The sequence below is a fragment of the Ruditapes philippinarum genome, unplaced genomic scaffold (assembly GCF_026571515.1).
Source record: "Ruditapes philippinarum isolate M1 unplaced genomic scaffold, ASM2657151v2 ctg13_1_1_1_1, whole genome shotgun sequence".
Taxonomy (NCBI): domain Eukaryota; kingdom Metazoa; phylum Mollusca; class Bivalvia; order Venerida; family Veneridae; genus Ruditapes; species Ruditapes philippinarum.
The window spans coordinates 33,764-55,578 of NW_026856696.1; the positions used below are offsets into that span (position 1 = coordinate 33,764).

At 33.0% G+C, this 21,815-nt stretch overlaps 2 protein-coding genes across 3 annotated transcripts; one reads left to right on the forward strand and one right to left on the reverse strand.

Moving 5' to 3' along the window:
- Positions 1 to 1,041: 1,041 nt before the first annotated feature.
- LOC132747395 (mucin-2-like) lies at positions 1,042 to 7,670 on the forward strand. The gene is made up of 3 exons (XM_060736767.1): positions 1,042 to 1,233; positions 2,073 to 2,133; positions 4,549 to 7,670. Exons 1-3 carry the CDS (start codon positions 1,042 to 1,044, stop codon positions 7,647 to 7,649), a joined length of 3,354 nt encoding a protein of 1,117 aa, XP_060592750.1. The 3' UTR covers positions 7,650 to 7,670.
- A 5,997-nt stretch (positions 7,671 to 13,667) lies between these two features.
- On the reverse strand, positions 13,668 to 19,870 carry LOC132747404 (uncharacterized). 2 transcript variants are annotated; one of them, XM_060736775.1, is made up of 5 exons: positions 19,743 to 19,870; positions 16,890 to 17,006; positions 16,329 to 16,492; positions 15,999 to 16,091; positions 13,668 to 15,441 (listed from the first exon to the last, which is right to left on the reverse strand). In XM_060736775.1, exons 2-5 carry the CDS (start codon positions 16,996 to 16,998, stop codon positions 14,380 to 14,382), a joined length of 1,428 nt encoding a protein of 475 aa, XP_060592758.1. In that variant the 5' UTR covers positions 16,999 to 17,006; positions 19,743 to 19,870; the 3' UTR covers positions 13,668 to 14,379. The 2 variants fall into 2 exon arrangements, with proteins under 2 accessions (XP_060592758.1, XP_060592759.1); XM_060736776.1 differs by lacking the exon at positions 19,743 to 19,870 and adding an exon at positions 19,371 to 19,677.
- Between the last annotated feature and the right edge of the window lie 1,945 nt (positions 19,871 to 21,815).

Here is a 21,815-nt window from a genome sequence, read left to right on the forward strand (position 1 = left end):
GAGCACATGTCAATGTTTGTGGTTAAATCTATTGTTATTCAAATAAAAGGTCAGAGTAGGGATTTATCCCTTGACCCCACACCACCGCCAATGTCGGCTAGAATTTTGTTCGTCAGCATGTCAAAATTCAACAACAACCTTTACACAATATACATGTTCATCATTTTTTTTGATGTCGAAGGTGAGTATTAAGGCAGAAAAATGAGCGGTGGAGCGGAACTCAAAATATTTGACAAAAGCTCTAACCTGGTTTTTGCGGAATACAACCATCTAACTTAAAGGTAATTGATGGAAAAAATTTAAAGCACGAGCGTGTAAAATTTCAAGTTAGCCTGACTTGTATTATCAAAGGTATCACCTAATTCCGGGAATTTATCAAATGCCCTTTGTATTGCTCGAAAATGAAAAATTTACCTATTGGTGAAATTAAACACCTTTCAATTAATCATTTGTCAATGTCTTTTAATTACAAGTGTAACTAAATCGATTGTTTCACTTTTAAAATGAAACTATGGAAAATGGATAGCCTACAATTGTAGCTTCAAAGTAGCTTCATTAATAAATTAAATTTAGGATATTTAACAACAAATTATTAGAGATTTTAGAATTCATCGCGGACGCTAACTAGTAAATTTAAGTATAGGCTTTAGATGTTTAAATTGGATAGTTATTTTTTTTTTTTTTTTTTTTTTTTTTTTTTTTTTTTTTTTTTTTTTTTTTTTTTTTTTTTTTTTTTTTTTTTTTTTTTTTTTTTTTTTTTTTTTTTTTTTTTTTTTTTTTTTTTTTTTTTTTTTTTTTTTTTTTTTTTTTTTTTTTTTTTTTTTTTTTTTTTTTTTTTTTTTTTTTTTTTTATTTTTTTTTTTTTTTTTTTTTTTTTTTTTTTTTTTTTTTTTTTTTTTTTTATTAGAAATTTAAAACGTGAATATGTCACACTTTTTTCTTTATATTTTTATCATTTTTATAACTTTGAATTGTGCTGACTTGTCGGCAGATTTCATTGTAAGCCGCTGGATACAATGCCCAAAGTTGTCTCAACAATCTATGAAATTCGTCGGCATTTCTGTTAAAGAATGTGTTGATGAATGTTCCAAACGAAGTTCGTGTCGATCTGTGATCTTCAGTTATTCGCTGAATCTGTGTGAAGTACACCTAGAGGATGTAACACCCGACGAAAATGCTGGCGTCGGTGGATCTTGCAGTTTTATTACAAGAAATGATATGCAAATGACAGAGGTTAGGACAATTGTTTTTTTTGTATTGAGTACTTTGTCGATATTGACATAAAAGTGCGTGCAGAAAGGTTAGGGACAAATTTGATGGTCCATAAAAACACACATAGGTAAAAGGAAATCATGGTTGAAATGAGCAATGATTAATCTATAAAATATAATTAGTGGTGATATGTTATGAATGCTTTCAAGAACGTCACTTGTATCAATATATGTTTCATAAAAGCAATTTGAGGTAATTATAATTTAGTTTTTGGTCTCCGGCCAAAAAAACAACAAAAAAACGACATGTAGGTAGGCATTATATTTAGCTTACATATATTGTAAAGAAAAGATTTTTAAATATCGGAATGGAATAAAACATATGGATGTAGGTACTTATATTCGAAAACAGAACTCGTTTTTGTGTACCTGTCCTTGTGATCAGTAGCAACTAATATTTTGTAACCTCTTGCAAGAGCTAAAACATGTAGGGGTGAATGCGATTCATATCCCAACTTATGCGCTTAAATAGACATTGACTTAGCTATGATAAATGACCGTGCATTTGTTTATGACACAAAAAAGTAAAGAAAATGAATTTAATTGAATACTACGAGTACAAAACGATACTTACGGTAGTCAAAAATATTGATTTGTGGTGTAAGTTCTTTTCGTAAAGAAAAAACAAAATCATATTGATAAAATGTTTGATAACACTTGTAGGTAAAATTTGAACCAACAGAACATGGACTTTAAAAGATAAAATAACTAACGCTTCAAACAGATATATATAAACGAACGGACTTAGATTATGTATGTTTGTTTGTTCATTTATAAAGACACCACCCTTTGTTTATTTAGGACGAAGCGGACAATGGGAAGCCGGGCCATGTCTGTAATGCACCAGGACAATGTCAGAAAGGTGAGGCGTTATGTTAATAATAATAATAATAATAATTGACTTATGAATATGTTTTTATCCTTGAAAAGATTTTTGGAATGTATCCCATCTTTATATATGACTGTAACGACAATCAAATAAAAACGGCTTTCACAATTATAAAAGACTGGCAAAGTTTTATTCCTGAAATAAGTCAAATAAATTCAAGGGATAGGAAGTGTTACACAACACTAGTTATGTATTTTCTGGTTATTTTTAATACACAATTCATTTTACAAACGAATCTCTCCTACAACAAAGAAAAAATATCGACGCAACTGTAATTCTATTCTTGTTTCTTTAACAAGCGAAAATGGGAGGTAAAATTTAATTGCCTATTTATTAAGTTTTTCTGGTACTTTTCTTACCCGGCGTATGTAACGGAAAGAGCTAGTTCACAAATTTACAATACTTTTTCAGTATTTACAATATTTTACAGTTTTTACTCGCTGGTGCAATTTGTGTGTGGTAAAACGAGTGTTATGGTTAATACGTTTGAAGTTCATCTACAACACAAAATTGTTTAATTAAACATGCTATACCCACAAGTTGACAATTACTATGTTCTCAAAAAACAATCTTTTCCAACTGTAAGACAAATATTTTCTTTCATATAAATAATACGAAGTTGAGATTGCTTTTGATCCCCATGGAGTCAAGGTCAAGGACACTGTTACTTAAAATAGAAACATGTTTTCCAGACAATAATAAGAGTTAGGAATCAAATTTGGTATATAGCAAGCTTATATGGAGACTCCGATTGGGATTGCCTTTGAACGCTGTGGTCAAAGTCAAGGTCACAATTACTAAAAGAAGATAAATGATTACCAGACAATAGTTAGAAATGAGTTATTGTAATCAAAAATGGTATACAGTAAACTTATATTAACACCAATGTTTGGATTGTTTTTGGAATGGTTTCCGAGTGAAAACTAGAGTAAGAAATGAGATATTGTAAACAGACTTGATACATAGCAAGCTTATATGAAGATGAAAGTAACTAAAATAGAAAACTTGTTTTGGATGATAACTGGAGTTAGCAATGAGATAATGCTTTCAATTTGCTAACAGCAAGCTTTTTGAAGATCACAGTTGTGATTGCTTACGGACCCCCTGGGGCAAGGTCACTGTTACTAAAATAAAAAAAAATAGTTTCCGGACGATAACTAGAGTTAGAAATTAAATACTGTAAAATAACTTGGTATATAGCAAACTCATTTAAAGATCCCGATTGGGATTGCTTAAGGAACCCCTGGGGTTAAGGTCACTGTTACTAAAAATGGAAAAATTGTTTCCCAGTGATAAATAATCATATACAGGTCTAATTCAAATGTGGCTATATTTTCCTACATATTTTTCTCACTTTTTCTGTATCTGTCTATCCTTCTTGTTTTACCAAGGTACTGGTTATTTAAATGATTATACTCTTTTAACAAGGCAATTATTGGTCATTTTTATTGGTACACAGATGAAAAGGTCGAGTTAAAATTTTGCCTCAGACCACTTATTTTTCAAGAAATTAAGATAGCGTGTAAGGGTATAAATCACCTTTAGTGATAGTTCTAATTCTCTCTTATTAAACTTATCGTCTGCTTTCTTCTTTGACAAAAAATATCATAAAAAATAGTCATCATAATGCGGAATATTACGGACATATCCCTTGCGTTTTTTTATATATTATCTGTTAACTGAAAATTTAACAAGTTATATAGATAACCACTTAATGTGTTAGATAATAATAAGAAACGCAAGGGACATGTCCGAAACATTCCGCATTATCTATGAAATGATTTTTTTCTAGTGATACAGATAATTATCTGATACTTCAGTTAACAAACACCAAAGTTTTATAGATAAACAGATAATTATCTATTATTTAATTGGTAAGTCTTGGCAGATCTGGGCACTTTTTAGTGTTTTGGAAGTTAGATACTTATTCGTTATCTGTCTAACAGAAACAAATCTAATTACTAGTAGTCGTTTTAACACAAAAACTAACTAGCTAGTCAGATAGTTAAAGCGATAATTATATGGTTAACTGTTGGCTGAAATATGCTACCATAAATATAACATGTATTAAATATTGGAAAAGTTTAACTCACGTTAATCTCAGTCATTTGCATGGGCTTATTTTTTTATTTTTGACCCCTACGTGCATCATCGCAGCACGAATAAGAAAGAAAATTAATAGCGACATTTTTGTAAGCTAGCAGAAAAGTATACACGAATGAAATTGATAAGTGATTGACAAGTTTTGATACACACAATAACACAATAAGGAGATGTAAAAGACTCATTGATTAAGATTGTAAAATATTTCCTTGTAAACCGATTCAGATATGGACAATTGATGGTTTATAAACAAAAAAATATATAGTATTTATCATATTTTTACAGAATGTGACACATTTACAATAGCAAACGGAAAGGTATTCGGTAATAGGAGATATAGAGGCGCAAAAGTTGCTTTCGTTTGTAATCAAGGATTCATTGAAGAAAACGGGAGAACAAGCGCAATATGTCAGGAAATCGGAGAATGGAGCGAGAAACCATTTTGTAAACCTATATTGTCAACAGCATTTCCGGCCTTACCTAATGATATAACAACAACATCCCCTCCAAAAACAGTGACGTCACATTCTGAAGCATCATTCTCTACACATTCAACAATATGCAATAACAATATCAGATCTTGCAAAGTTATCTCCTGGAATAACAACATAATCTCCTGGAATAACTACATCATCGCCTGGAACAACATCATCATCTCCTGGAACAACGATTCCTTGAACAACAGACTCCCAATCAGTAATATAAATACCACTTTCTGGAACGACAAACTCATGTCTTGGATCAACAATATCACCACCTGGAACAATAGCCTCACTACTTGGAACCACAACATCTCTTCCTGGACCATTGCTTCACTTCCTAAGACAACATCGTCCTTTGATGAAACAACTATTTCACTTCCTGAAACATCACATTCTGGAATATCATCTGCATCAACAACATCACAGAAACAAATAACAATATCAACTCCTGAAAGAACATCTTCACCTCTTGGAACAATAACCTCGCCACTAAAAACAATCACCTCAACTTCTAAACCAACATCTTCACGTCCTGGTATAATAACCTCCGCTTCAAAGACAACATTTTCACCTACTATCTTAAGAACATCAACATTAGGAACAATAACACCAGCTTCAGAGAAAACATTATCATCTACTGGAACAACATTTCCTCCTGAAACAACAACCTCACCATCTAAAACACCCACATCATTGTCGGGACCAACAGCCTTACAATCTAAATCATCAGCCTCACCTCCAGAAACAAATACATTAGCTTCAGAGAAAATATCATCAACTCCAAAAACATCAACCTCGTCTCCAGGAACAATAACACCAGTTTCAGAGATGTTATCTTCATCATCTGAAACATCAACCTCAAATCCGGGAATAATAACTTCAACTTTTGAAAAAACATCGTCATCTGCTGGAACAACAATCTCACCTCCAGAAACAGTAACACAAACTCCTGAAACAGCAACATTGCCTTATCATTCAACAACCCCGACGTCTAAAACATCAACATCTTTCCCTGAAACAGCAACCTCACCATCTGAATCGTCGATATCACCTCCAGGAACAATAATCCACTCTTCAACGAAAACTTCGTCATCTTCTGGAACAACAACCTCACCTACAGTGACAATGACCTCAGCATCTGAAACAACATCGTCATCACCTATAACAACAACAGCACATCCTGAAGCATCACTTGCATCTCCTGAAACAATAACATCACTTAAACAAACAACAATCTCAACATTTGAAAGAACATCTTCACGTCCAGGTTCAACGACCTCACCTTCTCAAACATCAACATCTCCACCTGAAACAACAACCTCACCATCTAAAACATCAACCTCAACGTCAGAAACGATAACATCAGCTTCAGAGAAAACATCGTCATCTTCCGGAAGAACAACATCACCACTAAAAACATCAACCTCACCTCCAGTGACAATGACCTCAGCATCTGAAACAACATCGTCATCACCTAAAACAACAACAGCACATCCTGAAGCATCACTTGCATCTCCTGAAACAATAACATCACTTAAACAAACAACAATCTCAACATTTGATAGAACATCTTCACGTCCTGGTTCAACGACCTCACCTTCTCAAACATCAACATCTCCACCTGAAACAACAACCTCACCATCTAAAACATCAACCTCAACGTCAGAAACGATAACATCAGCTTCAGGGAAAACATCGTCATCTTCCGGAAGAACAACATCACCACTAAAAACATCAACCTCACCTCCAGAAACAAATACATATGCTTTAGAAAAAACACCAACAACTCTGAAAACATCAACCTCGTCTCCAGGAACAATAACACCATTATCTTCATCAACCTCAAGTTCAGGAATAATAACCTCAGCTTCTCAACAAGCATCGTCATCTGCTGGAACAACAATCTCATCTCCAGAAACAGTAACCCCAATTCCTGAAACAGCAATATCGTCTTATTATATAACAACCCCGACATCTAAACCATCAACATCTCCTCCTGAAACAACAGCCTCACCATCTAAAACATCAACCACATCGTCAGAAATAATGACATCAGCTTCAGAGATGCTATCTTCATCATCTGAAACATCAAGCTCAAGTCGAGAAATCATTACCTCAGCTTTTGAAAAAACATTTTCATCTGCTGGAACAACAATCTCACCTCCAGAAACAGTAACACAAACTCCTGAAACAACAAAATCGCCTTATTATACAACAACTCCGACGTCTGAAACATCAGCATCTTCCCCTGAAACAATCTCAACATCTAAATCATCGATCTCACCTCCAGGAACAAATAACTACTCTTCAGAGACAACTTGGTCATCTTCTGGAACAACAAACTCACCTTCAAGAACAATAACTCCAGTATCTGAAACAACAATATCGCCGTCTCCTAAAACAGCACATCTTGGAACATCATCACCTACACCCCTTGGAACAACAACATCAACTATCGAAACAATTATCTCAATTAGTGAAACAAAACCTTCATTTCCTGGAGCAGCAACCTCACCATCAGAAATAACAATGTCTCCTTCTGGAACAAAAACATCATCTCCTGGATCAACTTTATCATCCCCGAGTACAACATCTCCTACACCAACAGCATCGTGGAACAAAAAACTCAACTCCTGGATCATGAACATAATGTCTTGGAACAATAACATTATCTCCTGGATCGAAAAGATCATCTTGTGGCACAAAAACATAAACTCCTGGGCCAACATCACCTCCTTGAACAACGACCTCAACTACTTGAAAAACAACCTCATCAACTGGAACAAAAACATCAACGACTGGCAAAGCAATCTGACTTCATGGAACAACAACATAAACGGTTGGAACAAAAACATAATCTCCTTGAACAATAACCTTACCACCTGGAACAACAGATTTCTATAATTGAACCATGAACGTCTTGAAATAATAGCTTCATCACCTTAGAGAACATCGTCATTTCATAGAGCAATCAAATCTCTTGGAACCAAGCAGAACAACAACCTTTCCACTTCAACAACAAGTTAATCTCTTTGAACAAGAGCAAGCATTCTTACCTCCTCTAAACCTTCAGTGTCTTGTCATATAAGACGTCGTCAGAGGCGACAGTGTCAGTCTCTGGAACAACATCATTTTTTAACATAATACCACCTTTACCTTTTTCGTTTAATTACTTTACAACCTCGGATAACAATTTCATTTCAAGCAAATTGGTCACCTCTTGAAAACGCGTCACATGTAAGAACAGCAACACAACTTCCTAGAACAACTTTTTAACCTGCTTGTACAACTGCCAAGAATTGTTCCTCACTGAAGAAATATAATGTAGCTGCAATAGAACTGCAATAACTATACTTCCTACCACAGCAACTGCACCCTTCTTCTTAATCAACAAACCCCATCTTATCACCTGTTTTTTTTTTTTGGTTTTACGTCACATCGACACAGTACAGGTCATATCGCGACGTTCCAGCTTTACTGGTGGAGGAAGACCTCAGGTGCCCCTCCGTGCAGTATTTCAGGCACGAACGGGCACCTGAGTAGAACCACCGACGTTCCGTAAGCTAGCTTGATAGCTTCCTCACATGAAAAATTCCAAAATCCCTGTCAGGATTCGAACCCACAGCGGTGAGGGGCAAGTGGTTTGAAGTCAACGACCTTAACCACTCGGCCACGGACGCTCCTACTTATCACCTGTAACAACAGCAACATTTAAGGGGAGCGGTGACCTAGTGGTTAAGGCGTCTGCCTCTCAACCCAGGGATCATGGGCTCGAGTCCTAATCGAGCCACGACCATGTTTCTTCATATGATACCAGTACCGGTCGGTTCCAGGGAGCGGACTCGGAAGTTGCAAGAACGAACTTGTTTCGCAATCGAGTTTAAAGCATCACCCTTGTGATACGTTTGGTTTATCCTCTGTATAGCAAGCAACATGATTTGCAGTGAGATTGTTTTAAAATTGTATAAGCTTATGTAAGTTACTGTATAGTTTCTAAGGAAGAGATTTATTCTGTGTATTACTAGTATGTGACTTTTGATTTAGTTATTAATGTACAAGTTTTACTATTCTATCTTTTCTGTTCTCTTTTATACGGATACGTTTAGTAGAGTAAAAAAACGAGAAACTGCATGCTTAAAGTGTATATAAGCTTTATAGTTAAATATTTGAAACTATGATTTGACATTGATATTTTTGATAAGCCTACCTTGAATAAGTATTACATTTTAACATGCAATTACTACATTTAAACATGCATTTACAACAAAAACTTTTGTGACTTTTAATTGATATCTATGCATATAATTTTTTGTGCACATTTTGGTATAGATTCTTTCTGTTCTCGTTTGTTCCGATACGGAGCTTTATAGTTCAGTAGAGTGAACAAACGTAACAAAAAGAGTAAATATTTTGAAATAAGTGATAAGTATATCTAAAACACAGGTCAGTAAAGGTTAATTAGTTACTTATCCTCTTTATTTTTAGCTACAAAATCGGTTTTGAAATTTGTGTCAAACTTTGAAATATTATCATTAAAAGTTAGTTCTCATCAACCATTTATCATTGTGTACTGATTTTGATTAGGGAAAATAATACAAATATTGTAAAAATTCACCATTTTATACCTTAAGTAACGATAATTGTACTTTTTATATTGAATCTTTTACTTATAATATCGAAATCTTAAACAATGAGATAGATAACAATTGCAATTCCACACCTCTTATATCATATGTTTTATTTTTGAAACTGCACTTTCCATTTTGCATTGTTCAGAGCATTATCAATACAAAACTGTATGGTGTTGCATAAGTTTTCAACATTCACAATATAGGAAACAAATCGAAACATGACCGAAGTATTTTGTTAAATGATGAAACTATAGGTAATGTGTATACTGCTGTTGCCTCAATTCATGCTAAATTTAAAGATCCTGTAACACAATTTCTTCATGGTTTTATTTCATAAATATGATGCTCAAATTAAGATTTGTCAATATTGTAAGTTCCAATAAGCATTATTTATAAAGATATTACCCAATTTAACATTTCATGTAAATAAAGGGAGGTAATTAGAAATTCATTTTCTATAAATTCTAAGTCAAATTTTCCAATAAGAAATGAATGCATGTAATATATTGATTAAATATAATGTACAGAAATATTTGCAGTACACATTTTACATATTCTGCGATGTTTGAAAATTGTTTTATTTGCATAATTATATACATACAATATTGTTTGCAAGTATGGTATACTCACAGTAACTACGGAACTACTACTTCGTCACTTCTGCGGACCAGCTGCCGATGTCCTGACTAATGCCGAGGGGAGTGGCCCTACAAAGTAGGCTGAGACGACGAGGATGGTGTACTAGGGTGCGTGAGCCCCTAGTACAGATAGACGGCTTGTAAGGCAGGCCTATAGCTGGCACCAACAGCCCTTTTCAGGGCTAAACACCTTTCCTATTGTCACAGGTTACTGTACATTTAGGTTCTCATTGACCGCCGTACAGTGACCTACTTTTCGGCTCAAAATTCATATCTTTGGCTAATACTCCGTGGAAATTGCATGGAGGTAAATTATCACCATTTTGTGCTTCAAAATTAACTCTTTAAGGACATGACTGGTGACATGTCCGGGGTCCGTACTCGACAGCGCAAGCTGCATTTTGTGCCCGAAAGGGCGGATGGACCCTCATTAAGCTTTAACTACATACGTATACACACAGTGACAATATCAATCACAAAACATACAGGATCTTTAAAGCAAAGTAAGAACATAGGCTGGTTTTACTATTATTTCTTAACGAATTAAGTCCAATTTTATTTTCCTGCTTTACCTGTAAACTTTACTTTCTTGTTTTCTAGATAGAATGTTAGAGGGATTTAATCATTCCCAAACAATAAAAAACATTGTTGGCTTATGTTTGTAGATGACATTGGATTAATACAATGTACATGTACTTGGTATTGTTTATGGGTTGCACAATCTGTTTCATTTTCAAATTAAATGTAAATATTGTTTACATGAAAATATTGGTGTTTGAAGGGGTGGTCGGATGGAAGACCCTAGAGATATGGTTTAATGCTAATTGTTCAATTGAAATACTAGCAGTTGGAGTAAAGACCTATTTCCCGAGTCGTTTGTCTTTATACATGATGTCAGAAAATTATGGCTATTAACGGTAAAAGGGTACTTGTACAGCTCCTAAATTCATCATAAAATAAGCTGAATAAAACATTTTTTAAAAGATTTTTGTAATCTAAAGTTTGCTTTTATTTTATTTATGGTGAACATATAAATGGTATTAAATCCATAACGGTGTATGTCTGTAAGAGGGTTTTACAGTATACACAATTGTTTGTAATGCTGCAATTCTGGGTAACAAAGAGAGATAGCCAATGTGCATTAATGCTGCTGACCGTTGCATCAAATTTTGGTTACGTTTATTGCGTTTGCTTCATAACTACGCTTATGCCATAATATGCAATGTTACTTTGATAGAATTGGCCATAAAGTCAGTACCTATATATATGTATATACTCGTATATGTGTGTGTGTGTGTGTGCGTGTGTGTGTGCGTGTGTGTGTGTGTGTGTGTGTGTGTGTGTGTGTGTGTGTATTTGGGTATGTATGGGGAAAACAGTACGTTGCCGATGGCGAATTGTTAAGATATAAGTGCATTGCCTAGACAAGTATGGTATGCACATGTTGAGAAAAACAAAATAACTAAAATTTCATTATGTAAACTATAATACTGATCTCATCACGGAATAATATGTAATTACCATTGATGTTTAAAAAAGAAAATGTTTAGCTTCGTTTTGAAGCTCTAGTCATACATAAATAATTGAACATTATATGAGCCGCGTCACGACAAAACCAACATAATGCGTTTGCGACCAGCATGGATGCAGACAAGCCTGTGCATCCGCGCAGGCTGATCAGGATCCATGCTGTTCGCTATCAGTTTCTCTACTTGTAATAGAGTTTGTAAGCGAACAGCATGGATCCTGATCAGACTTCGCGGATGCGCAGGCTGGTCTGGATCCATGCTGGTCGCAAACACATTACGTTGGTTTTGTCGTGACGCGGCTCAAATGTCGAAGATGAGTTATTACTTATCCTTTGTACACAAATATTTGCATGAAGTATTTCTACCTGTCAAAACTTTGAAGTACCAACCTTATAGTCTTGTTACAGTTTTGTTGTAAAAATCAGGAAAATGAAACAATGAAAACAACAATGTAATAACTGTCGAAAGTTTGGCAATTTATATGTATCACGCATTTAAAACAAGATACTCGTACATGTATTGATCTGTGTATATGTAATTATATATGAAATTATGTACAATGTTTGAATGCTATTCAATTGTATGTTTAATGTGTCTTATTAACCTTGTGATGATTATAATGTATTTTTGTATATGCTCACTGCTCTGTATTCTATATATTATGTTGCCATGTATTCTGTTTAGTGTATGGTGATTGTAAGCAATATAATAAAGAATTGATTTGAATATCATCCTTAGTATCATTTGTATTGATTGCCATTATGTAGCATTAAATAAACATTTGCTTCACTTGATTCTCTGAAAATGATATTATTATTATTAGCATTATACGCCAAACGAATGCACCAGCATTATCATGCATTTGAATGTTTGCTTGTTCGATTGATCGGGTTTTACGCCACACCGACACAGTATAGTTCATATGTCGACGTTCCATATACACTGGTGGAGGAAGACCTCAGGTGTCCTTCCATGCATTATTTAAGGCAAGAACGGGCATCTGAGTAGAACCACCAACGTTCCGTAAGCTAGCTGGATAGCTTCTTCTCATGAAAGAATCCAAAGTCCCTACCGGGATTTGAACCCACAGTGATGACGAGCAAGTGGTTTGAAGTCAACAACCATAACCACTTGGCCATGGATGCCCCTTTAACACAAGCTCCTCAATAATAATCACTTATAGCCTTTTATTTAAATAATTTATTGGTGACTTGAGCACGCATATCAAAGAATTCAATAGTGTTTTTTAATAGGCAATTGCTGTCTTGCAGCATCAAACCAGTATTCCGAATCCAAAGCCCCTGTCGGGATTCGAACTCACAGCGGTGAAGGGCAAGTTGTTTGATGTCAACGACCTTGACTAATTTGTCACGGACACTCCTATTCTGAATGCAACTAATAATATAAATCACAATAGAACAAAACAGATTTCATAAAGAAAGCCCAAAACGACAAAATAGAAAATGATTCATGCAAGGTTTAATTGAGCATGTTCATGGTCGTAGGCTATTGTCCTCGCACCCTTTTACCGCCAGTGTACATATATTAGTAATTGTTTGAATTAATAAACATCCGCAGATGTGTATATTTTGTCAAGAAACAGGTACACAAACTTTACAGACGAGCATCTAATGTTACACATACAGCACAACAGTTATAATACATAACTATCATAAAGCAAGGTACTGTTATGTTAATTAAGTTTCTCAAATATGTTGTCATTAAGGTGGCGACAATCTGGCCTAAATCTCTCATTGTTTTGTCTTTCGTCAGGCATAATTGCACTTCGTTTCTTATGAAGCAATTTTCATGACCAGATTCTTCTTTAATAAATATCAAAATGAAAAGAAGCATATGACTTTATAATTGTTTGTTATTCTGGAATCACGGGATTATTTCATTATAAAGAGCTTTCGGCATGAAATGACTTTTAAAAAATGTCTTCACAAATATATAAATGAATATCCTTATTACATGTTAATTGATTGTACCTCAGTCGGTGTTTTTTCATATCATGGTTTATATAAATGTATATTAATTTAATTTAATTAACTCATTCAACATTTGATGTGACTGATAAAATGTAACGCTCCCATAACATAGGAAATAACACAAACATTTGCTTTTCTCCTCTTTTTATTGCGATATTTTTTGATATATCGAATGATAAAAGATTGAATATCCTAAACATTTTGGTTACAATGAATAAACATGTACCTCAAATAATAATAATAATAATAATAATAATATAATTAAAGATACATTCATTTTCGAAAATTAATGATAAATATATGGCACAGAGCTACAAAAGATAAAAGTTAGTGATGTATACCTACTTTTTTAAACAAGTTTAACTGAATAATAACAAATTAGAGCAATATCAAATTCTGAGTAAATCATAATATCTGTCAACGTCTGTCTAAGGACGAAAGTCCAACGTATGAAACTAGAGATCATCAAGGAAGAGTAACTAAATACATTATTTAAGTCACCACTAAAAGCGCATGTTCAACAGACTTTCTAATGTTGTGATTTATTGAATGATCCCGGATTAGAGGTCATCCGTTGCAGATGAAACCGTGTATAGATAGATATACAAACCAGTACATAATACTTGAGTTTGATGCCTATTTTTTTAAGGTTATTGATATCGATTTCTGCCTGCACATGATTATCTACCTTATCAGACGGTGTTACCCTGCGATCCAGTTCCTGCTTTTGAAAGATGTAAAGAAACTATAACCAGTTTTAATGTTTCAAGCAGCCGTGAGTAAAGTGCATTTTCTTAAAGAAAATATTAAATTAATATTTATTATGTCAAGTATAAAACATTTGTCTACACATCATCGGCCTTTAAATATTTGTTGACTACTTCATCGTACGAGGGTGGGGGTGCTTCAGTCTGATTCTCTAAAGTGCATTCGCTATCATTTTCATTTTCTCGGTTAACAAATCGTGATGCATGTACATGGTCGTCTCCAGATCTGTTATCGTAAGATCTACCAGAGCGGTGTTCCTCTTCCTCAGTTGTTCGATAACTACCTTCGTCTGGTCTACGTGGACGACTTCTATCACCGTCAGGTCGTCGTGGACGATGTCTCTCATCATCCGGTCTACGCGGACGCTCTCTGTCGTCATTAGGTCGTCGTGGACGATGTCTCTCATCATCCGGTCTACGCGGACGCTCTCTGCCGTCATTAGGTCGTCGTGGACGATATCTGTCATCATCCGGTCTACGCGGACGTTCTCTGCCGTCATTGGGTCGTCGTGGACTATGTCGATCTTCGGGAGATCTTCGTGGACTGTTTTTATCTTCATAATGTCTTACGAAATGATCTCTTTCTTGTTCATTTCTTTGAGGTAATCGTCTATTCCTTTGAGTTCTTATATCTACATGATTGGCGTTGTCTTCATGTGGTGGAGCACTTGGTTGTATTGGACGTTCTCTTTCATTTTCAGAAAAATAATCGTGTCTCTCCCTTCTATTTTCATCATGTCTATTATTTCTATTATTTTCATATCCGTCTAGTTCTCTTGCTTGATCTCTGCTCTCATTAGTCCGTTCTTCTATCATTTCCCGCTCTATCTCAGCCCTAGCATTGTTTCTATAGTACTCATAACGTCTCTGGCGGACCGTCTTATAACCGAAAGCTTTTGTATTACAACAAAATAAACACATAATCACAATCGTCAGAATCAAAAGTAAAGCTGACAAAACAAGAGTTAACACAGAATATGTAAGTTTTTTACTAGTTTCTTCTTTACATAAGTTTATAGATGATTTTCCAGGATTCTGTTTTTCTTGCAAACATGTCACCGTTCCCCATATTCCAGATATTCCCATGGCCATCAATATACCACAAACACAGAAACTGAACCAGACCATCAAACAAATTAACTGCAATTAAAACAACAATAATGTATGAGTAGATTTGAGATACACATGCATGCATTAGCAAGGTCCTGGAATAGGAAGACCAAATGAAGTAATGTTAATGTGAACTTTATGTTATTCCGTAATCTGTACATTTAAGTTTGCACTCCGGATCGCCTTAAATATGGTCCAAATGTTAGGAAATTAGCAAACAAAATAGCTCTTGTCATCTGCTGTTTCATTTGATTCTTATAAAAATCCCAAATTCACCCCAAAAGCAAAGGTTACAAAGCAAGTTTCAATTGATGGGTAATGAAACACGTTGTTGTAGAAAGTTTTAAAAGATGATGATACCATGTCAGATCATATTATACTAAAATTGGAATGACCAGTCCAAGAAGTACACTAAAAGGGACATTGTATCTGGAAAGTCTTAATTTATATGAATTAAAATCAATACTCAAGAGAATCTTCTCAGCTACATTTATGATATAAAGTCATAAGTACCCCATTATAATAATTCATCTGTAGCGGACGGGTCGTTGATACAGAAAAAGTCAACATACTCAAATATAACTTACATTACATTTAAACAGTCCACTCATCTTGGTCCCAGTTTTTGTTTTCCTCCCTTCTATCCACATACAAAATGGACAGATTGTCAATAATAGTGACTGTAAAACATACATCTATAATTTCATCGCAATTTCATTTAGTAAAATATTTCGTGCTTGAATTAGCTGTTTTAATGTTTTACAAACAAAATTATAATGTTTAAGTTATATTTATTTAACTATCTTATATAGTTCAAATGCAACTTGAAAAAAAACACTATGAAGCCTGAACATGAAACTTGTTTAATTTCAAATGATAATTATACAAATGTCAACAATTGTAATTCAAATGTATACCATTCCGCCGGCAATAACACCTCCTCCTAGTATGTATAGAATGTCATCGGAATTCAGAATTGCAAGTACTCCTACAACAATCGCGAATATCGAAACCAGTACCATCAAAATTGAACAATTGCACATCACTTGCAACCTCTTTCCTCTTGTAATCGCTAAAACATCTGCAATTGACGTCAAAAATGTGAAGAAAAAAAGAGTTTGTGGAACAACTGAAGTAAACCAACAATCAATGAAAATTATTTGAAACAAATGTTTTAATGCTATGTCACCTAATATAAACACTTGAGAGGAGTGTGTGAAAATGTTTCAAGACATATTAAACTGCTATTGATAATAAAAGATTTATTCGTTTGTTTGGTCTGGATAAATTTGAAAGTTATTCTTAATAGTGAAAAAAGTAGGAAGATGTGTATAAGTTCTTGTAAGTCTGACAATATTCCAACTATAATTGTTGGTAAAGTTAGCTATCTGAATATTCTATAGTTATCGAACATTTACTACAAAAATTATATCAAATGTTAATATAATATGTTTTAGAAATAACCTATATTTCCGTACCTCTTTCCACATTGTCTGAATTCATTTGCATATTTTGATCATCACTTGTGTCAGTTATCTCAGTGGAGTATGCTGAAGTAACCCTGTCTAAATCAGTGTCCATATTCATTCAATTACCTTAAGAAACGAAACAAAACTGTTTATAATAGTACATCATATATCATGTAGTATCAAACGTTCAAACTTCTCGCACTTCAATGGTATTCAATTTTATTGTTTCTGCAATTAAACCTTAATAATTATATAGTATAATCTTTAATGTTATAGAAATAAAAACAGGTGGCGAAAAATTAAAACATGAATAAATATGCTAATTTCACTACAAAACAATGTTACGTATGTAGACTTTAATTTTGTTAATATCGTCTATTATTGTATGAGGTGAATATAACATTAGCAAGGTCTTCATGCCATTATGTACAATAAAGATGCTTTCCCCAAATTGCTAGAATAGACGCCTTGCAGAATGTAAGGTCAATTTCAGGTCACTCATGTTTTATTTAGTGGAGGCAGAAAGCTGTTTACTGATAAGCCTCCAGAACAAGTTTAAAGAGAAGTTATTTAACAATAATCATACTTTAATTGTTAAAATAAGCAATTTTTATTAGCAAAATATATCTAACATGTTTCAGACATTTGTGAATTATTTGATGTTTGATGTTTTTGTTTGTTGGTATATTTAAGGTTTGTTTAATGTAAAAAATAAGGATATTACTTAATGGTGAATAAAATAGTTAAAGATTAAAAAACTAATGAAATATCAAAAATGAAATATTCTAATGAAATAATTTTCATAAAATTCGAAAATGGTAACATTATGATATTTACATCTCACGGTCGGCTCTTAACATAGAATATTTCTTTTATTGAAAACACATGAAAACTGTGCATAAACAGAATAAAATGTTGCGGAACAAAATATTATGCTACTACTTTAAAAACGTTTTTAACAAAACAAAACATACTTATTTCATAAAGGCATTCTTATTCAAATTTATGGATGCTCGAATAGGCAAAACACAGAAAACACAATGTCATAACTTAGATTCCTAAATACTTATTGTGGAGAAGGGATGCATGGACAAAAGCTATAAAAAGATTGGAACAAGAAAATTAAAGCCGTGGCAACGACACAAATAATTCTTTGTATTCATTTTACGTTTTATAATGTGACCAATTGTTTTGCTTCATGATTTTTTTAATGCTTCATAACATAAATGATTATTAAGTAACTGATGGGCCTAATAATTTCTTCATTTCACACAGTAAGCAAAAATTGAAGTTTAGCCTTTATTTTTTAACAGGCTTTTCTGCAGAAATCGAACTATTTCAAATGACTAGATTATGCATTTCCTGTATAATTTAGATAGATGTTACACAAATATAATTATGCATTTAAGCCAGTCTGTTGTTTTCATTTTTTCTGTATTCTGGTATTTTTAATTTAATATTGGTAGTTTTTAATTATAGTTTTGAAACTGAGTTTATGCCTGAGGTTAAAAATAAATTAAAGATGATTTAAAATAAATCAATGAAAATTTAGGTTGCATTGATTTGATCATATTTTTTCTTAATTAGTTAAGCATTGTAAGGTATGTTCTTTGTACACTGTCTCTTGCTTGCCAACACTTGTAAGTTTCTCATTATAGAACTGGCTGCACATGTCCAAACACTAGTACATAATTATAATAATGATGATGATGATGACTTTATTTAAAGAGGCAACATAATTTGACACATTCAGGATTCCTTTTGAGTTTCTATCAAAATGTACATATAGTATACAGTTTCAATCAAATGATTTATATAAAGATACATATTTGTTTATCTGGTACATGTATTAAAAAGATTTTTCATATATTCAGAGAGAAGAGTGTTTAGGGTCAGTTAAATATTTAAATGGCCTTTTTATAACTTACTCTCAGAGAATTTTATAAATACAGTTTAATTCGGAAAATAACTTATCAATGGGTCCATTGAATGCCAGTATCTGTAGCTTACTAGCCAAGATTTTTTATTGTCCAATAATAATGGATCAGAAGTGTTTTGTCTGCAGAAAAGGATAGTTTATCAAAGTAAAAGACTAAATTTACAGACATAAAATATTAAGAGTAAAACCCAAAGAAATGGTCATTTTTGAGCATGTGTAGACTCTTTTCCATGAATTTAGGCTATTAGCAGACAGCTTTCTGCCTCCAGAGATAACCTGTGGTCAGTAATGATATGCAGCGTTCTATTTTTAGTAATTTTGAAAGGGGTCTATTAGAATATCTGTCAGCAACAGCTGGAATTATAATGTTTTAAGGTAATATATTTCAAAAGCCGTAAATCAAAAAATAGCTGTAAAATAGGAACACTTATAACCTGTAAATTTTGAATCTGCAGTCAAGATCAATCAATTAATCAATCCTGAAATTAGGTAACAGATACGATTAACAATACAATATTAAAACGAAATAGTCATGCTAAATGCATGTTTACCTTTTTAAGATGACACAACACGAATAAGATTTATCCTACAGTAGATTTATTTCTCGTATATTATTAATACATGGCTGTTCTTTTGACATGTATATGCCGTTCACAAATATATATCTATAGGTGAAATGCATATGTAGTAAACAAATACACGTTTAAATATGTTTGACGTTCAAAAAAGTAGGGTATAACATTAACCTAAATATCTAATTTTAGTAAATGAAAACATAGTTGTAGGTCACATAATTATACCTTAATATTGATAGGTATGGATTAACTGTCCAGGTTTATGGCTTTGATTTTAAAAAAGGTGAAACTTCCCAAGGAGGATAAAGCAATTTAGCATTTTAATTATGAAAGATATAAATATATTACCTGTATTTACCTTGGCTGCGTTAAATCCTTCGTACGCAAAATATAGTCACGCTCTGTTTATTCTAGTAAGATGATGATTCACGAACGATCAGCGAATGCATTGAATCAATATTGTTATGTAACCATTTGAGTCTCTGACAAGAAATTATTAATAAACAATTTGCATGTAAAGCCAAAAAATATGATAAAATTTTTAGAAAAGGAGATACAATTTAAATTTCGATTTAAATTTTCTAAATCAAAATGAATACATCAATTTTGGGACAAGTTTTTATTGATAAAAAGAAAAAATTTTTTAAAAGACCCCTCAAAAAAAAAACTTTTACACGAAATCCAAAATAGATTTTAAATCGTTTAGGAAAAAACTCCTATATCAAAAGCCTACATATTGAAAATTTATTCATGAAAAGAAACGAAAATAGGTCAAGCGCATTATCTTTAATTAAAAAATATACAACTGTTAACTACCACAATATATTTTATGTGACCAGTTAAATAGCTTTTTACGAAGAGCATTAGTGCCAGGTGTATGTTTTTATTAACTCGAAATTTCGAGTTACTAACTCGAAATTTCGACTTTCGAGATAGTAACTCGAAATTTCGACTTACTAACTCGAAATTTCGAGTTAATAAAAAAAACATACACCTGGAACTAATGCTCTTCCGTACTTAACGGAAACAAAACTGACTAGTCTAGAATAATAATTAGTAAAAGTGGCAGGAGCATTAGCGACAGATGTGGTGGAGAGGGGCGGGTTGAAGGTACGAGTATAAGTGGTTGAAAAAAATATCAGGGTAAATAACAATAATATACAATGTTAAAATATAAACATGATTTGGATGTATGTTGTAAAATAACATTTACTTCCAAAACTTGTTTCTATTTCAGAGCTTTATCTCATGTTTTCGAGAGTTTTCATATAGACATATAGGCAAAATTAAAACTGCTCAATAGAATTTCTTTTAACTTGGCATGTTGTTAGAATATGAAAACAGAAACATTTTAAGCGAAAAAAAGTGTGGTCACCGTTCTCGTTTTTTGATTTCACAAACAAATAAATTGCACCAGCCGAATCGTGTTTTCCGTCTACATTAAAAGAATGGAACAAATCACCTATCAAATTAAATGAAATACATACTGACCCATTGGTCCACTTTAAGTCTTTGCCGAATCAGGGCAGTTTTAAAGGCAACCTGCTTGTATATTACGTAGACAGGAAATAACAAGTATGTCATACACGACTCCGGACTCTTTTGCTAAAATATATCGTTTTATTGCTCCATTGACATTGTAATAAAATTGAGACAATAGATCACTATTTCTATAAATGTCAAGATATGGTGACATCGGACAAAATCCGTTTGATACAATTTTGAAAATAACATCCCTTTCTTGTTTGGAACAAAAGCAAAATCAAGTGAGACCATAATTTTGCGTTTTATAAATGTATCAAACTAAGTAGCAGGTTTGAAACATATATATTTCGAACTCAGCAAACTCGAAATCTCAAAAACCAGCCTAACCTATTCTTTATACTTTTCTTTAAGTTAACGTTATAGTAAATTCCCTTTTATCATTTTTATATTAATTATAATTAATTTGTAAAGAAATATATTATTACAAACAGTTTAATTGATCTTAAAATCAGTTATTTTAAAACTTTCTTGTATCATATTATTGTGCCATACACGTGTTTACAATAAACTGATCTTTTTGTTGTAAACGTAAAATCAACTTGGAGAAGAACTTTATCAGATTTGATATTTTTGTTAATCATTTCCACAGTGTATATAATTGATTGTATGTATATCATGTGTTGGGTATTTTCTAGAATAAAATATGTTTAAACTAACAGTTACTGGATTTCACGTTTTTGCCTTATTTTATACGTATACACTCTCCGATGTGTAATGGTTGTATGGATTTTGGGCACTTGTCATCATGCTATTTCTTTCATGATATAGATCTTATTTGGAAATTTGATCTTTGATTAGCGTTCGGTCTAGTATCCGGAGGTTCAGAAGTCAAAGAAACTTAAGAATTGCGTTTGGAAATTGCCACTGGATAATGGA

Bases quoted from the DNA above. Each gene is read 5' to 3' on its own strand.
- LOC132747395 (XM_060736767.1), top strand. From the start codon at position 1,042: ATGAAATTCGTCGGCATTTCTGTTAAAGAATGTGTTGATGAATGTTCC. The intron at 1,234-2,072 runs GTTAGGACAATT...TTGTTTATTTAG, and splicing joins ATGATATGCAAATGACAGAG to GACGAAGCGGACAATGGGAA. The intron at 2,134-4,548 runs GTGAGGCGTTAT...ATATTTTTACAG, and splicing joins ACCAGGACAATGTCAGAAAG to AATGTGACACATTTACAATA.
- LOC132747404 (XM_060736775.1), bottom strand. From the start codon at position 16,998: ATGAATATGGACACTGATTTAGACAGGGTTACTTCAGCATACTCCACT. The intron at 16,493-16,889 runs GTACGGAAATAT...CGTCAATTGCAG, and splicing joins TTCAGACAATGTGGAAAGAG to ATGTTTTAGCGATTACAAGA. The intron at 16,092-16,328 runs GTATACATTTGA...TATGTTTTACAG, and splicing joins GTGTTATTGCCGGCGGAATG to TCACTATTATTGACAATCTG.